This window comes from Lolium rigidum, chromosome 2 (genome assembly GCF_022539505.1).
Source record: "Lolium rigidum isolate FL_2022 chromosome 2, APGP_CSIRO_Lrig_0.1, whole genome shotgun sequence".
Taxonomy (NCBI): Eukaryota; Viridiplantae; Streptophyta; class Magnoliopsida; order Poales; family Poaceae; genus Lolium; species Lolium rigidum.
The window spans coordinates 272,583,180-272,600,035 of record NC_061509.1 but is presented as its reverse complement, the minus strand read 5'-3'; the positions used below and the strand labels follow the sequence as shown (position 1 = coordinate 272,600,035).

Below are 16,856 nucleotides of genomic sequence, written 5' to 3'. Positions count from 1 at the left end.
GTTCAGGATCTTTGTCCATGAAAGGCTCGTTAGTACCATCATTTTTAGTGTCAGGCTCCTTTCCCTTGCAGGTACATGGCTGCTTCTTCAACTCAATTGACAAAAGAGAAACCATATCACGCATCTGATCAACAAGAACACGTCCCGTTCTTATCATCGAGGAAGTGAAGAAAGTCTTCCACATTTCTCTTAGCTTACAACGTAACTGTAAATAAAAAACACAATTAAGAATGCAATTTACAATAACACAATAATTAAAAATCAAAAGACATAATAAAAAACCTTACATCATTATGCATTTCACCAGGAAACATATCTGAGATGTGACGATCGACTGCTTCACGAAGATGGTCAGGAATATCCGCACGAGAGTGAAAACCTGGATCTGCCATCTGTTCCAACCTGAATAAGCACTGGAGAACACTAAAATTAGTTCAGGTACGATGTGTGCAGCTTATCACTTTCGAAACTATAAAAAACAGGACAACAAAAAAAGATTACAAGAGAAACCACACAAACCACCTATGTCGTAGCAATTGCATATCCTCACTACACATCTAAAACAATACGCGCCTCTGGCGCAGATACATCGACAACCAAACAAACCAAAGGAGACCAACATAATTTACACGCATGCACTGGCAAAGACGTGTAACCGAGCAGCAACTTTGGTGCCGCTAAACTATACAACAAATAGACCAAGGGAAACTAGACAAAAAAACAACCAAATAAACACTAGCACAAACGAAAACTCTAGAAAAGAAACAAATTGTACAAGTCTATACTGCACGGCGCCGACCAATATGAATTTATCAGTGCACAATTACAATACAAGTCGGTGCTCAAGTACAAGTACAAGTTATATAGGTGCACAAGTTCAAGAGATATAGGTGCACAAGTACAAGTTATATAGGAGCACAAGTTCAAGAGATATAGGTGCACAAGTACAAGAGATATAGGTGCACAAGTACGAGAGATATAGGTGCACAAGTACAAGAGTTGTAGGTGCACAAGTACAAGAGTTATAGGTGCACAACTACAAGAGATACAGGTGCACAAGTACAAGAAATATAGGAGAACAAGTACAGAACAAATTGTCACACGAGTACCAAGGACAAACACGAACAAGTACCATACACAAAGGACAGCAAGTACACGACAGAAATGGCTGGACACACAGGAGTACAAAACCATCTTATGAACAAGCACTGGACAAACCCTAGAACTAGTTCAGGTACGATGTGTGATAAAACTAGACCAAACAATACAGCAGAATACACAGATAGAAACCACAAGAACCACCGAGTCGTCGCATGCGCATGTCAACACGACACGGGAAACTCAGCGGCTCCTCCAGGGCGGGTAAATCGACAAGAAAAAAGACCAAAAAACCCTAAATAATAACATGCATGTCATCACGAATTGTGGAATCATGCGGCTACTACGATAAAGGGAAACCCTAACTAATGTTCCTCAGAAGGTGTGTAACCAAGAAGCAGCGGAAGAAATAGATGAAAAAAGCACGACTTTACTGAGGAAAACGCATCCGCATCCGCCTTCCGCATATTTTCCATTTGAAAGTGCTACCTCCCTCCCATTAATTCCCCGGAAAACTCATCGCCCGGAAATACAAAGGGAAAAAACTGATTCGATCTAATCGAATCAAAGGGAAAAACCAAGATCTTAGAAAACCTAAGTAGCCAGAAAAACGCGACGGCGCTTACCTCTGGAGCAGGAAAAACGTCCGCCGACGATGAGTTGCGAGAGGTTCTCGACGAGCAACGGAGGAGAAGGGAAAATAGCAGCGCCGCCGACGAGACGACGAGCCGAAAGAACCAGAACCCACGAACCTCCCAAACGACAGAAGAAGAATAAGGGAAAAAACGGAAATAAAGCCACACGCGAAACGGGTCTCCATAAACCCGATAAGTGCGAAGCGGACCCGTTACGAGAAGTGGACGGTTTGCAAAATCACCAGAAAGCAACACGTGTCAAACGCGGAGGCACTCCACCGGCAAATTCCGCGTCCCACGTTCAACCACGTGGCGCGCGCGGAGCGAGTCTCTTCCCTTCCCAGAGGTCGGCCTTTTTCTAGAGTTTTCGCATTGCGAGTTGCCGAGTTGGGCAGGAACATGATTTTAGGAGTCTTGACTCAGCCCGAGGCTTCACAGTTGACGTTCTGTGACAATGTGTAGGCCTCAGGCTGAGGGCCCATTGCTCCGCCTAAGAGTCATCGAGATAATCAGGCACAAACTGTCTCTGCAAAATTAAATTTGCTTCTGGCAAGTTTTGAACCCACGACCTAATACATCATTGTAGCAATAGTACTGTTGACGAAGTCAGTTGTTTCAGCTCACACTAGTGCTACATTGTTAGTAGACTAATAATCATTTAAATCTGCTAGTTTTTCATGTACCGTAAAAAATCTACTAATTTGCTAGTTGAACTTAAAAATTTATGAAACGGTGAATGAACATTTTTCTAACCATTGGTCTGACCGGTGGATCGCTGAGTACGACACGCTCACCGGTTTGGTCACCTGTCTGTTTATTAAACATATTTGTCCATTTCGAAAAAAAATTTGTCCATGTCTCCGTGCGGCACACAATCACTAGACTCGCCTCTCCCTTCGTCCCCCGCCTAGGAGCAGCAGTTTGACCATGTGAGTTTCTCCATCTGTCTAGGCGCCTAGCCTAGGAGAGTAATTCCAATACCTTTGATTTATATGAGTCTTTTAATTTTACTTGAGGTAGGCCCTACTTTAGAGTTTTGTACAGGGCCCTAGACTTTGCCAGTTTGGCCATGCATATCATTACTTGTTGTGTATTGCTTATCAGTTAATAAAGAGCCCATTATCAAAAAAAAATCATTATATGTTGTCTAAAGTGAAGCTAATAGGATCAGTGGCGGACGTAAGAAAAGAATGGAGGGGGCACGCCTTCAAAAAATAATGCGCCTACAAATTGTGAAAAACCTTTGTCAAATGAACAATATATATAAGACAAATAGATTGTCAACATGTGATGCAATTTGGCTAGTCCTCTCTGCTTTATGTTTCTCAAAAGGTGACGCAATTTGGCTAGTCCTCTACATTTCTGCACAATAGAATTGTACAAATATATAAGTGGCATATAGAAATTTTCTACAAGTGCCAAACTAACAATTGAATCAATGTAAATACCATTTTCACAGTAGCACATATAAGCAATTTGTTGTGACGCAATGACAGTTACACGTAACACAGAGAATGTGGTATTTTGGCACTCTCCAAAAATCTAATGTTATGTGCTTGTAAGGATTTGATAAGCACGACTCATGGCCGGTATCTGGTACCTAAGTACCTGGTAGCAGACCTTCTGACTGCAGAGTAATAAAGGCCTAAAGGAGGAAGCGGCGGCCAGCGGGAGAAACCGGTGAAGGCGGAACCGGCGGGCGGCGCGCCGGCGGCCAAGCCCGAGAGGCCGAGACTGAGGAGTCAAGCACGAACTGGCGGACGGCGCCGCTGCTTCTGCTTGAACGGCCGGACGGAGAAGAGGGGGCAGGGGCGACCGCCGGCCGGAGTCAGGGCGGCAAGGGGAGGAGCCAAGGCGGGCGGCCGCCAGTTTCTGTGCGGGGCAGTAATCAGTATCCAGTTCTGGCGACGTCCCCGTCCTCTCCCTCGCGTCGCCCATCCAGGCGACCGGGGGGAACCCTAATCCCGCCGCCGCCGCGTCCCCCCTCCCCCTCCTCTCCCCTCGTCGCCCCCGGAGGCGGCCGCCGGCAAGGCCGTGCGACGCCGGTGATGGGGGTGGCGGGGATCTCTCCTCCGGCCCCCCGTGCGCTGCTGTAGGGAGGACGACGGCCGCGCGGGGGTGGCCTCCACCGCTGGGAGAGGTCGGCCCGATCCCCCCGTCCCCCTCTCCGGCGTGGCCTCGCCGGCGCTGGGAGGTGGTGGCCGGGGCTTGAAGGCCTCCGTCGTCCGGGTTGGGGCCAGGACTCCAGGGCGGCGGCCACGGGCGGCCGGGTGGGGCACCGCCGGCCCTGTCGGCGGGCGGCCGGTGCTGATGCTGCGGCCCGCTTCCTTCGGCCGTGCGGGCGGTGAAGGGGGCGGCGGGTGTGGGCGTGGTGTGGAGGTCGCCCCGTTGGGCCTCTGGCCAGATCTGAAGACGGTGGCTTCCCCTCCTTGCGGTGCTCGTCGCACCTCCCCGGCCCCGGACGGCCTCCGGTGGCTGCGGAGTGTGGTCGGATGTGGGCTCTGGACCGGGGGAAACCCTTGGCCGACGGTGGCGGCCGCGACGTCGACGACGCTGATGGCGCCGTTCTCCTTCCTGAAGGAGACATCGAGGTGATAACCCCCTCCCTCCCTGCCTATCTATCTCGGGTGAAAACCCAAAGCTTTAGCTTGGACGGTGGCGGCGCCCGGGTGGTGCCGTTCCCTCGCTGGAGGCGTCGTTTTGAGATTGTGGGTTTGGGTGGATGAGCTCGGCGGAGGTTGGTATGCATTGTCTTCGCTTACTCCTGGCAGCTTGGTTCGGTTTGGTGGTTTGTGCTGCGGGTGGCTGTGATGTTCGTGGGTGGCGGCGCGGCGAGGCGAGTGCTCAGAGTCTTCCTCATGGCGGTAACTCCCATTATCCATGCGTGCTCAGGGAGAGCGATCTACCTCCGATAGGTACGGTGCCCTCCGATCCGGGCGAGAAGCGAGGAGCTTTCTTTGGAGATGGAAACGGATGGTGCCTGGGCTTTGCTTGGCCTCGGAGGTTGACGATGGTGTGTTTCCCTCAATGGCGGCGTTCTTCACCAGTTTCGACGCCTCTCTAGTCGGATCACAAGACTGGACAATGGTCTCGGAGCTCAAGCTGTGTTTCACTCCTTTTTCTTGTTTTGCTTGTAATTTTCGGTTCCTGTTAGCTGGTTTTCAGCATCTTGTATCTTCTTGCCGGCAACGGCCTTATTAATTTAAGGCAGGGCTACGGCCTTCTGTTTAAAAAAGTTTCTGTGCGGGCTTGCTCTCCTTTTTTTTAGGAACCTGCGGGCTTGCTCTCCTGGTCTCTCTAGTCGATGCTGGAAGCAGACCGGCTTATTGGGCCTTCTTTCCAGCACTTAAATTACGGGTATCCAATTTTTATTCAGAAATTATGGGTGGCCTATTAATAGGGGGAAAGAAATGGATCATTTAAAAGTAGGCTTAATCTACTTGTTTGCTTAGTTAATTGCACATCGACCAAGAGTAATTTACGCGATGTAGATTGAATGATGTGATTTTTTAACAGTTAATTGCACATCCAAATGCCTTTTACCAGTGTGCCCTCCTGACCTCCCCTTTGATCTGAAACCTACAACCACTAGAATAGATACTCCCTCCTATCATGTTTCATCGACGCAGAACCATGCCTAAGTGCATGTTCGTGTGGCTACCCTCCACGTCGATTAAAGACGACTGGAGGTAGTAGGAGTATTTGTTTATCGGACATGTGCTTTCCGGCTGTGAAATGTGCTTTGCCCCCTGACACGTACTTTCTCCTTAATTAAATACATGGAGTTCTCGTGCATGGTTAAATAAAATCTTTGGCTGATATCATCTATTAGTCCAATAATTGTTGATGGTTTTGTCAAATTGATCAAGAAAAATCAGCAAGTGTTGTTGATCAATATGAGCCTTTTTTAGGCAACTATTTAGCTTTTGTTGTGCTTGACTGCGGCGCTAGTTTAGCTTTCCTTGCAACTAACTTACAGATCCGCCTGCACCAGCCTTACATGGAGTGATGGAGAGGCGGGGGAGAGACAGAGGGATTACTATCATCATTAACCAAGCAGAAGCAGCGAGACAGCATGTCATCCCCATTTCTTTGCTTAACTATTACTGCTTGCACATGTATGCATGAGTGCACGACCAGCTAGCTAATCTAGGCTAGCATATCTAAGCTTTGGATCCCTCCTCACTCCCTTGTTTGCTGTCCTAATCCTGGCACCCAACAGAATGTTATTGCATTGCAGCTATGTTTTTGTTTGGCAAATCCTTGCATTGCAACCGCCATCGCCAAGTAGCTGTCTGCCTATGGAGGGAGAGCGAAAAGAGGTATGGCTTTGGGATGGGGCATGGTCACGTGAGCTGATAGAGAGCTTCAGGGTAGCAAGAGGGACCAGTCCCAATCGGGTTGGGTCCATCGATGCACACACCTATCTGTCACCGATCTTATTTATGGAGTATCCCGCTCCTGCTGCTTTGCCCCTGCCTGATTGGGAGTGAATCGGTGAAATGCCAAGATCTGATCTGCGTTTCAGAAAACATCTGCTTCTGGTTCAAGTTGCATGGATCCATCCTTCCTTCCATGTCTTCATGCCTCCCCTTCCGTGAGAGAACTCGAAGATAGATACAAATTTTTTTTGAGAAAACAACGGGGGCGATTGCCCACCTGAACTCATATATTCCATAGAACCAAACATTTTACATTTTACATTTTACAAGGGAAGGTGATCCCGCAGTAGTGCGAGATCCTGGCTCAGTACACTTGGGGGGTCTGGGGGCGGCATACCGCGCACGAGGTACGGGAAGAGGGGGGGGGATTACATGGGGATATTACAGAGGGAGAGAGGGGGCAGCAGGGGGAAGCTAGGAGATGGACCGACACCCGAGCAAGAAGGGGGGTCGTGTCGATTTTCGTAGAGGCACGGACGATCCATAGGCGGAGGTGGGCAACGACCATGGCAACCACCTGGGTAGTAGACATGAGATCCGCATCGAAGACCATCCTATTCCGGGATTTCCACACCGACCACAGGAGAGCAAGGATGGCGGTATTCCGCGCTTTTACGTGCATCCGTGGCAGGTCTTCGGAGAGGCCATCCGGGAGAGATGGCAGGTCGGAACCGAGCATGCGGACTCCCCGAGGGGAGATGATGCTCCACAGGGGACGGAGGCGGGGGCGGCAGACGAACAAGTGCGACACGTCCTCTGTATGCCGGGGCAAAATGGACGATCGGGAGAGGGCACACGGTCGAGGCGGTGTAGCGGCGAGCAAGTTCCGGTTTTCCGGAGGCGTAGAATCCGGAAGAAAACGCGAACCTTGAGAGGTGCGAAGAAGGCCCAGTTGATGTCCTGGCCGGGGACGATGCACCCAGAGGAGTGCAGGGCTCTATAAACGTCTCCGGTGTTGAAGTTGGCAGAGGGGCCCAGGGTGATGGTACGGACGTCGGGCGTCTCGCTGAGGGAGATCCGTGAGAGGCAAACTCGCAGAAAGTCCAGTTCCCCGACGGCAGCCGCGGTCAGCCGGTGCGTGGTGGGGACGTCGACCTCTCCGTCATCAAGGGCATCAGCAACAGTGGCAAGGGGACGGCGGCAGTGAGAGTAAGTTGCAGGGAGGGCCGCAGAGAGGGGACCGAGGAGGCACCAGGAATCGTGCCAGAGGGAGGTTGAGCGCCCGTCCCGGGGCTCCACCCGAGAAATAGAGCGATACAGGGGATAAGCGCCTGAAAGCTCTTCCAGGTAGGAGTAGTCGCCTGGGGGTGGGCGCCAAGGTAGCTGCGCTTCACCCATCTGGTCCAGGGGGAGTCGCGCCCAGAGAAGAGGCCATGCAGAACTTTCAGCAGGAGGCACCTGTTTTGCAGGCCCAGATCAGTAACGCCGAGGCCACCCTCGGACCGAAGCCGACAGACGTAGTCCCATGCGACCTGGCAGTCTCCCCCATAGCATTTTTCCTTCGCCTTCCAGAACATCGCGCGACGGGGCCTGTCCATTTTTGCGAGAGTACCCTTCGGGATGGGGAGGACGGACATAGCGAACGACGGGAGGGCGGACAAGATCGCATTGGTGAGCGTGAGACGCCCCCCAATGGGGAGGAGGGACGTGCGCCAGCCCGGAATGCGTTTAGAGATCTTGACCGACAGGAATTCCAGGGCCGCAGCAGGTAATTTGTGGTCTGACAGAGGCAGGCCCAAGTAGGTTTGGGGGAAGGACGAGACGGGGCAGCCGAGAATACCGGCAAGCTCCGAGGCAAGGCCTACAGGAACTCCGCCCACGGGGACAAAGGTGCTCTTGTGAAAGTTGATGTGTAGCCCAGTCGCCTGAGAGAAGAGATCCAGGATCACCTTAAGCCGGCGGATTTGCGAGTGTTCGGCTCGCAGAATCAGCAGGGTGTCGTCAGCATATTGGATTACGGGGCAGGGGAGGTCGTCCACAAGAGGATGCAAGAGGCGCTCTTCGGGGCCCTCCATGGCGATGAGGCATGGGAGCAAGTCGGCGACGGCGAGGTAGAGATACGGGGACAGGGGATCGCCTTGGCGTAGCCCTGTTGGTTTTTTCGTGTGACTGTGTGAGCGGTGCTTCATCAGCGTCGATGGGAGTTCAGAGCGGCATGTCCCCGAGAAGAGCTCATGTCCAAAATAGAACCGAAGTTGTCCAGGGCTAGGTCAGGCCTCGGACCGGGCCAAGGAAAGCCCGGCGCTAGAAAATCAGGCCCAAGCCCGGCCTAACCTGACCAAATACACACCAAGTCCGGCGGGCCGCGGGTCGGGCCGTAGTGTAAAATAGCAATTTCGAGCTACCTAGGCCTGCCCAACTATCGGGCCAACATTTCTAGGCTCAGACCCGAGTTTTTGGGCCGGGCCTCGGACCGGGCTGCCTATGGCCAGGTATTATCGGCGCAAAGAAAAAGCAGCACGCAGTTCATGCCATTGGCGCCGACCTCACTTCGAGGCAATGTGGCTTGGCGCCGACCTGCTTTGGCGTTGACCTTGTACAATTTCACCTTCATTCTTGATGGCGCCGTACTTAGGATTCAGATTGCAAAATAGTTTAGCTAATGGATTGGAAGAAAGATTATTTCCCCTAAAGATCAGATTTTTCAAAAAGGAAAAGAAAAAACTCGCAGCTAGCCAGCGCCAGCGGCAGTTGGCATGCACCTGAAGCCATCGATCCAGCTACCTAATATTTGTTCGCTCACCTGCCGTGCCGCTCGTAATGAAGCTCGTCTGGTGACTGTCTCATTGTTACGTTGACACCGCGCACGGTTTCAGGTTCAGAATTTGTGAGGTAGCATGAATGAATGTGTGGACGTACGTGTCTGCGTCAACACGGCACTGGATTGCCCAACAGCCAACGACTTTTAAGGCCAGTACAGTTAGGTTTAGGGGCGTGTTAGCTCTGCTCTGATCGTTGATTATCCGCGTGACTTGTGCGGTTTAGCCGATGCTAACAGCGACAGCCATGTTGCTCTTCTCTTTGCTCTCTTTCTCTTCTTGCTTCAGACAGACCGTCAAACCTGAATGTTGGTCAAAGGACATAGGCCTAAGATATCCAAACCTGAACACTGGTCAAAGGAGGTATACAAGGCAATGCGGTAGTACTTAGATATGCGGCACGGCAAATGTAGTCAGTGAACAGTTAAAAACACTTCTTGCCGACTTCAGAGAGACGTATGCAAAAAAAAAAAAAAAACCTCCTAGTGTTTCCACTAAATTATTATAATCATCAAGAGCAGTAGTAATAAAAATTACAAATAAGTCACCGGACCACCTAGTGACAACTACAAAAACTAGCGCGAATCGAAGGCGCGCTACCATCCTAGCCCCTCAATCACCGGAGCCAGAAAAAAGCTTGCCGTAGTAGAAATTGTTTTTTTAGAAACACACTACAAACATAGACGCTCACATACACGCGCACACACTCACCTCTATGAACGCACACACGTATACTCTACCTCTATGAGCACCTCCGGAAGACTGAGCTAGATTGGTTCTTGAAATTGACAATGTCACCACATGAGCCTCGTTGTCGACGGGAATGTCGTCTCCCACCGAATGAATATTTCACCTTTATGAGACACTCATATGTCAAACCTGGGGTTTGAACTCTGGTGGGCTCGGGGTACAACCACCCTCCTAACCACCCAACCTCAGGTTTGTTCTCGTCGTAGTAGAAATTTTTCTAGAAATTAGACAGGAAGTCGTTTTGCTAAGCCCCAAAAGGACTAGCAGAGCAGATCAACAATGATGATAGCCGTTGATCGGAAGAGATTGAACTGAAATCACACCAGCGAACACAAAACATACGTATTCTAGGAGATCCACACAACTCTGCTCAAGCTTCCCCCGCTCTAGACGCACCATCGGAGCATTGATAGGGCAAGGAGGACCTTATTATGACTACAGGATATCGCTGCCGCCTCACCATCATGAAGAAGACACCGAACAAACCTTATACAAGAAACAGGAACTTCCCGTCGGCGAGAGGTTGGGGTCATCCATATTTCCAAGGCTTGGTAGGCTACAGAGGCGGGTAGACCGACCGCAGCGTCGTCGAAGGGGACGAAAAATCTAGCCGCTCGGGGGATCGCCTCTTTTTTCTCTTATTTTTCCTCTCATATCGTTTGGTGTGAAAGAAAGAGAAAGTTGTAAAGTAGTCAAACTAGGTAGCAAGCTAAGTTTGCCCATATGAACTAACACGATAAAATAACATCATTTTTGATCGAGAAAACCGCTTCGAGTCGAGAGACACTAAAAGATATCCGGTATAAAAACCGACATCTTAGACTATAAAACAAAAATCACCACTTTGTATGGGGTAAATGCAAACATTACACGTTGCACACTAGTACAACACTCACTTCTTACCATACCATTATTATTGTGGTTTTGAGCTCATCTTTCTACAGCGGGCCTCTCAATCCATGTTTAAATTCTTGGCGTTTTGCAGTAGTGGTATCGCTCAGTAGGGTACGAGACATGGACTGATTTGACGGCATGCTCGAGGACATTCTAGCGGCGGCACGCCGTTTATGTACGCAGTCCAACCGCTGAGTTGCCCTACCTTACATGGTTGTATTGTTTTTTTTTTCATTCTTTCGAGCTTGGGCACGTCGGTATTGTTGCCTAAATGTTGTATGGTGGTGTTGCTTTATTCATAAAGCAGGACGAACTCCTATTTGAAGGATTGTTGTGGTTTTGATTTGAATTTAAATTTAGAACGACGATAATTATGGAACGGATGGAGTAGCTTTGATGAGTGAACTAGTCGTGATCATCTACAAGATCCATGATCAATGGCACCTAGTACCAGCTAAGCAAGCAGCTTAACTTGGGTCGCGATCGTTCTCACACAAGAGAGCGGTAAAAAACCACTTGATGGATGTCCGCCATTGCATCATGAGGATGATGATGATGATGATGAACCACACACAGACACCAAACCAGATCGGCCAAGGAAGAAGAAGCATTCCACGCTCCCCGGCTCGATCCACACACACACGCACAGCAAAGGAAAAAAAAACATCAGACGGACCCGTCTTCTACATGCCGAAATAGGAGGACCACTTCCCCCTCTCCGGTCTCCCTCCCTCCCCGCTTCCCCACCCTCCCCGCCTCCACCTCGCCGCCGCTGCCGCCGTCCGGCCCCGCGCCGCGCTTGCGCCGATCCACACCGGCCCCGCCGCGCCGCGCGCCCCAGATCTGACCCCCCATGCCGCCTGCCCCTCGCCAGATCCGCATCGCCTAGCCACCACCCCACACGCCCGCCCCGCGGGCCACCGCCCGCCATGGACGACCTATCCCGGTACGCGCACAGCCCGGCCCACCTCGCGGTCGCGCGGCGGGACCACACATCCCTCCGCAGCCTCGTAGCCTCCCTCCCGCGCCTGCCACGCGCGGGCGAAATCACCACCGAGGCCCAATCCATCGCCGCCGAGTCCCTCGCCGACGCCGTCTCCGCCGCCATCGACCGGCGCGACGTGCCGCGCCGCGAGACGCCCCTCCACCTCGCGGTCCGCCTGCGCGACCCGGTCGCCGCCGACATCCTCATGACCGCCGGCGCGGACTGGTCGCTCCAGAACGCGGACGGCTGGTCCGCCCTACAAGAAGCGGTCTGCACGCGCGAGGACGCCATCGCGACCGTCATCGCGCGCCACTACCAGCCGCTGGCGTGGGCCAAGTGGTGCCGCCGCCTGCCGCGCGTGCTCGCCTCCGTGTCCCGCATCCGCGACTTCTACATGGAGATCTCCTTCCACTTCGAGTCCTCCGTCATCCCCTTCATCGGCCGCATCGCGCCCTCCGACACCTACCGCATCTGGAAGCGCGGCGCCGCGCTCCGCGCCGACATGACGCTCGCGGGGTTCGACGGGTTCCGCATCCAGCGGTCCGACCAGACGTTCCTCTTCCTCGGGGACGGGGCGCGGCCCGAGGACGCCGGGGGCAAGGAGCTGCTGCCGGGGTCCCTCATAGTTCTCTCTCACAAGGATAAGGAGATAACCGACGCTCTCGAAGGCGCCGGAGTACAACCCACGGAATCAGAAGTCGCTCACGAGGTGGCGCTCATGTCCAAGACCAACATGTACCGGCCCGGGATAGACGTCACGCAGGCGGACCTCGTGCCGCACGTCAACTGGCGCCGCCAGGAGAGGACCGAGGCCGTCGGCCAGTGGAAGGCCAAGGTCTACGACATGCTCAACGTCCTCGTCACCGTCAAGTCCAGGCGGGTCCCCGGGGCCATGACCGACGAGGAGCTCTTTGCCATGGAGGGCGAGGAAAAAAACAGTAGGAACACAGAGCTTGAGACCGAGCTCGACGATGTGTTGACCGCCGAGGAGAGGAAGCAGCTTGATTCCGCGTTGAGGGGGAACAGCCACGACGAGGAGCCCGAGGATAGGGCCGAGGAAGCGGCTGATCATCATTCGGATGCGAACGGCGGGGCGAAAGACAAGAAGGGCTGGTTTTGGGGCGGCAAGAAAGGCGGCGCCAAGAGCGACGAGAAGCCACCCAAGGCAGCGAGTAAGGATGAGTCGAGCGATCCAGGGAAGGGGAAGGAGAAGGGCAGCGGCAAGAAGAAGAAGGGCGTCTCTTCTGGGGACCCTAATAAGCTTGAAAGCGAGTACAAGAAGGGGTTAAGACCAGTGTTGTGGCTCACGCCCGATTTCCCTTTGAAGACGGATGAGCTCATTCCGTTGCTAGATGTATTAGCAAACAAAGTTAAAGCTGTCAGGAGGCTTAGGGAGCTCTTGACAACCAAGCTGCCCACTGGCACATTTCCGGTCAAGGTAACCAACCATCTGTCGAAGCTGATTATATTAACCCATTCTGTTTCAGTTATTAGGTGAGCTCAATTGATTGCACTTTCAAATCAAAGTTTGCATGGCAGTAGAACTTTATAAGCAATGTCATTTTGTTTGATGCAGTCTGACCACCACTCCATGTTGTGTTTGTTTTCCCTCCATGGGATTACTGTTATCTGTCACACATAGTGTTGTTTGGACATCTGTTGTGATCCTATCTTTCTTTGCTCCTGCCTCTGGTCTGCATATACGATGTATGGCTAATTGGAATGCATGCTTACATTTTGGGGACTGGAATATTATAAGAGCATCTGCCGCTCAAGTTGACAAAACACTGAATGCATGCCCTCCTGCACCTTGTAAACTATATGTTGCTCTAACAAGGACAGATTCATAGGATGCGGTCTTCACCATCTGCCTGCTCTGCTAGAGAATATAATTGTAGCTGTACCATATTGTCTATACTTTCACCATATCAACAAAGAACTTAACAAGCAAACCTTTTCTTCCAAGCAAGTCACTGTTTTTTTTTTGCCACATCTTTTCTGTTTTTTGAATCAACTTTAGATTCTTTGACAATACCTTGTGTGTTGCTACTCCAACAGACAGTTCAATCATGTCGCAAATTTCGGAAAACTGCTAAAAGTCTATTTTTTTTTTGAATTATCAAAACTTGCATATATTGCACTGCCACTAATTGACTTTGTTGTCATCCTTCGTTTAACCTACTCCATCGACATTTGTCAACACTTCCTTACCCTCATTCTCAAGGTCAAATAGTACAATATCTTTCTCAATGGGCACAGTTTCCTGAACTATTCTCCTTGTTCCTAACACTTCTAGAGATGGCCCCCATCAATGAATTTTGGTGAATATTGGTTCTCATTAGAGCATTGGAGTGGGATTAATATTTATCCAACACGAGAGGTCTACGTTGAGGTCTACCTACTTTTAGTATAGTTTGAAGCCTGATCATATTTTATCAAATAACACTAGTACTGCTAGCTAATTGAGGCAACAGTTAACTAGTATCTGAAAAAAGGCAGGACTTGATCCCCGAAAGGATGGTGCTATTGGCCATTGAATTATTTCCACACTAAATATCAATTTAGCCTGGCATTTTGACTCAGTCTGATTTTCATTTCCCTATCTAAATAAATTTGAGTATTTGATCCCATTCGCTTGTGTCTGATACTGGACTTTTGTAGTCTGATGTGAAGAATTTCCAGAATTATGCACTTGAATCTATTTTCAACCAACACCATTATGGACCTTTCGAGAATGCACTAGCAGATCTGGAAATGCCAGCAATTTAACTGATAATATGAAACAATATGAGCGCCTGTGTCATGGATGATTAAGCAAGGATTAGTGGACACAATTGTTTCTTGAACTTCAATGTTTTCGTGAAGGATGCTTGCTTTGCACGGATGCTCCTTTTCACTTTGTATTTTCTTTCTGGAATGTATGCTATGTACAACTCTAGATCACATGGTCATTTTGTGGAACTTTTCTCTTATGTATATCCCGTGTTTTGTTTTTCTACACGAGGGGCATTCTTGTTTTATTCTGATGACCAAAAGGTGAAAAGAGGGAATATGCATGGGTGATAGATTCTAGCATCCATTAAGCTGTACTTGATATAGTGATTTCTTACGATTATAGAACTGTGCATCCATTAAGCAATGTTTTGTCATAGTGAGTTCTAATACTTGTCCTGTTAATTTTCAGATTGCTATCCCTATTGTCCCAACAATACGGGTCATCGTGACATTCACAAAGTTTGAAGAACTCCAGCCTTTAGATGAGTTTGCCACCCCACCTACGAGCCCTACACAATTCCAGGATGCCAAGTCAAAAGATTCAGAAGGATCAGCCTCATGGTATTCGTGGGTTAGAGGGGGTCGCGGCGCACAGTCTAGTGACAGCGGCGATAGCAAGAACTTTAAAGATGAGGTCGATCCATTCCACATACCTTCTGAATACACCTGGGTCGATGCCAACGAGAAGAAACGGAGGATGAAGGCAAAGAAAGCCAAGAACAGGCGTGGTGCTGCTCGGAAACAGTCATCGAAAAGCACTTCCTCAGAAGGGGGCCAACGACCTATGATGGATGGCTTTGAGTAGAACACTACCGTGGCATTAAGTTGCCCCTGCGTCCATACAATGTTTAGGTGTCGATGATAGCTGCCCACCTGGCACAGATCGGCAACGTGCCAGGTGAACACATGTGGTTCGGTGATCGATTCCGAGCCGAATCTCCTAGAGGGAGTACAGGATGGATTATACCCTGCTAGTCTGTAATTCAATTCTATTTTTGTCCCAGCCCCTTTTCTTCATGTATGTTTGATGATGATGATGATGATACGGCCCTGCTGTTGTTTAAAAGATGTGTCTGACAGGTTTAGGGTTCTAGTGAATACAATATGCAGTCATTTTTCATACAACGTGAATGCTCGATACTCGTGGTTCCTTCAAATGTATCTTTGTTTTTTTTTCTGCCTATTGTTTCTGCTCATTCTGTTGATTTACAGTTGTACATCAGGTGTCTATTTACGGAAAGGTGATTTTGCTGCTGCTTGTGAGACATGTTAACATCGTACTTTCTTCTTGACAACCTGTTTTTTCGCTTGTATATATGTGAGACCTGCCAATAAGCATCTTAGGCATAACAAGAATGCAACACTGGATCACCAGCAACAAGAGCTAAGCAAAACCGTTCAGATATAGCCGTCAAAGAAAAGGGACCAGGCAACACTGGCTGCCACATACTGCAGGAACCAACTCTAAGCTCAACACAGCTTTTTTTTTTTTTGCGAATAGCTCAACACAGCTCACACTGTCTTTGTGAGGTTCAAAATTTGCCTGGCAGCTCTGGATGACTTGTTCCTCGTCAGTTGAACATGCCAAGACAGACACTTTCAGCATCCCGGTAAGCCCGGCGGAAACAACACGACGGGATAGCTTGACCATGCCATCATCATCCACAGGCAGTCCATCGTCTCCAACACCGACAGCGAGCAACCTAGCTTGATGGCAGTGGTGGCGCTGATGAGCCTAGTCGGCCAGGGAGACAAAAAAACAAATGCTTCTTGCAGTAACGGGGGCACCAAGCATCTGCAAAACAAGCGTCAGCCTATGTTAGGTGATAAGCCCCTTTCCAAATTGAGCTAAATTTGGAAATTCATAGTATCGCAACCAAACCTTTGAAATTTTTCGACCTGTGGGACCCAACTCAAAAGAGGCAGGACCCTTCAAAAATAAGCGTATGCTGCTCAGTGTGGCGTGCACACGGTATTCTTTAGTAAAAGGCGAAAGAATAGTTCGCTTTGTGCTCACCACGCAGCTGCGTGCCTTTCACAGCTCGCACACCGCTCTGTTATGTAGCCAAGCTCGCTGTCTGCTCCCGATTAGCTAGACGATGTGGGACTAAACGAAGACAGTTAGCTACAGCATTTGCTTTCCATTCTAGTGCCATCGCACAAGTTCAGCAGCAAAGCCCACTCGGGCCTTTCCGGCCCAGCCCACGCGGTCGTAGCGGGACCTGTGTGAAAATATTGCCAAAAAAAAAAACAATGCGCTTTTCCATGTTTGTATCACCCGGGAGATGTATGTTCAAAATACAAGCTTTCAATCAGGCGAAGAAGATAAACTTTGGGGAGAATTGGTTATTTACCCAAAAGTTGATCAGCCTTGGATCATCTACCCAAAGTTGATTGCATCTTGGTTAATTACCCAGCAAAAGGTTTTGTTGTGTTTGTGATCTATCCAGAAGGGGTTTTGTGTAAACTGAACAAATTGCCCTTTAATTGGTCATCAACATGATTACTTTGGGTCTAG

The 16,856-nt window shown here is 50.0% G+C and overlaps 1 protein-coding gene and 1 non-coding gene across 2 annotated transcripts; one reads left to right on the top strand and one right to left on the bottom strand.

Moving 5' to 3' along the window:
* The first annotated feature begins 11,492 nt into the window (after window positions 1–11,492).
* On the top strand, window positions 11,493–15,458 carry LOC124693450 (ankyrin repeat domain-containing protein 13C-A-like). Its single transcript, XM_047226925.1, has 2 exons — window positions 11,493–13,001; window positions 14,748–15,458. Exons 1-2 carry the CDS (start codon window positions 11,508–11,510, stop codon window positions 15,141–15,143), a joined length of 1,890 nt encoding a protein of 629 aa, XP_047082881.1. The 5' UTR covers window positions 11,493–11,507; the 3' UTR covers window positions 15,144–15,458.
* Window positions 15,459–16,248: 790 nt separating this feature from the next.
* LOC124693678 lies at window positions 16,249–16,364 on the bottom strand. The gene has a single exon (XR_007000145.1). It is a non-coding gene; the product is annotated as a U5 spliceosomal RNA (small nuclear RNA).
* Between the last annotated feature and the right edge of the window lie 492 nt (window positions 16,365–16,856).

Bases quoted from the DNA above. Each gene is read 5' to 3' on its own strand.
- LOC124693450 (XM_047226925.1), top strand. From the start codon at position 11,508: ATGGACGACCTATCCCGGTACGCGCACAGCCCGGCCCACCTCGCGGTC. The intron at 13,002-14,747 runs GTAACCAACCAT...GTTAATTTTCAG, and splicing joins CTGGCACATTTCCGGTCAAG to ATTGCTATCCCTATTGTCCC.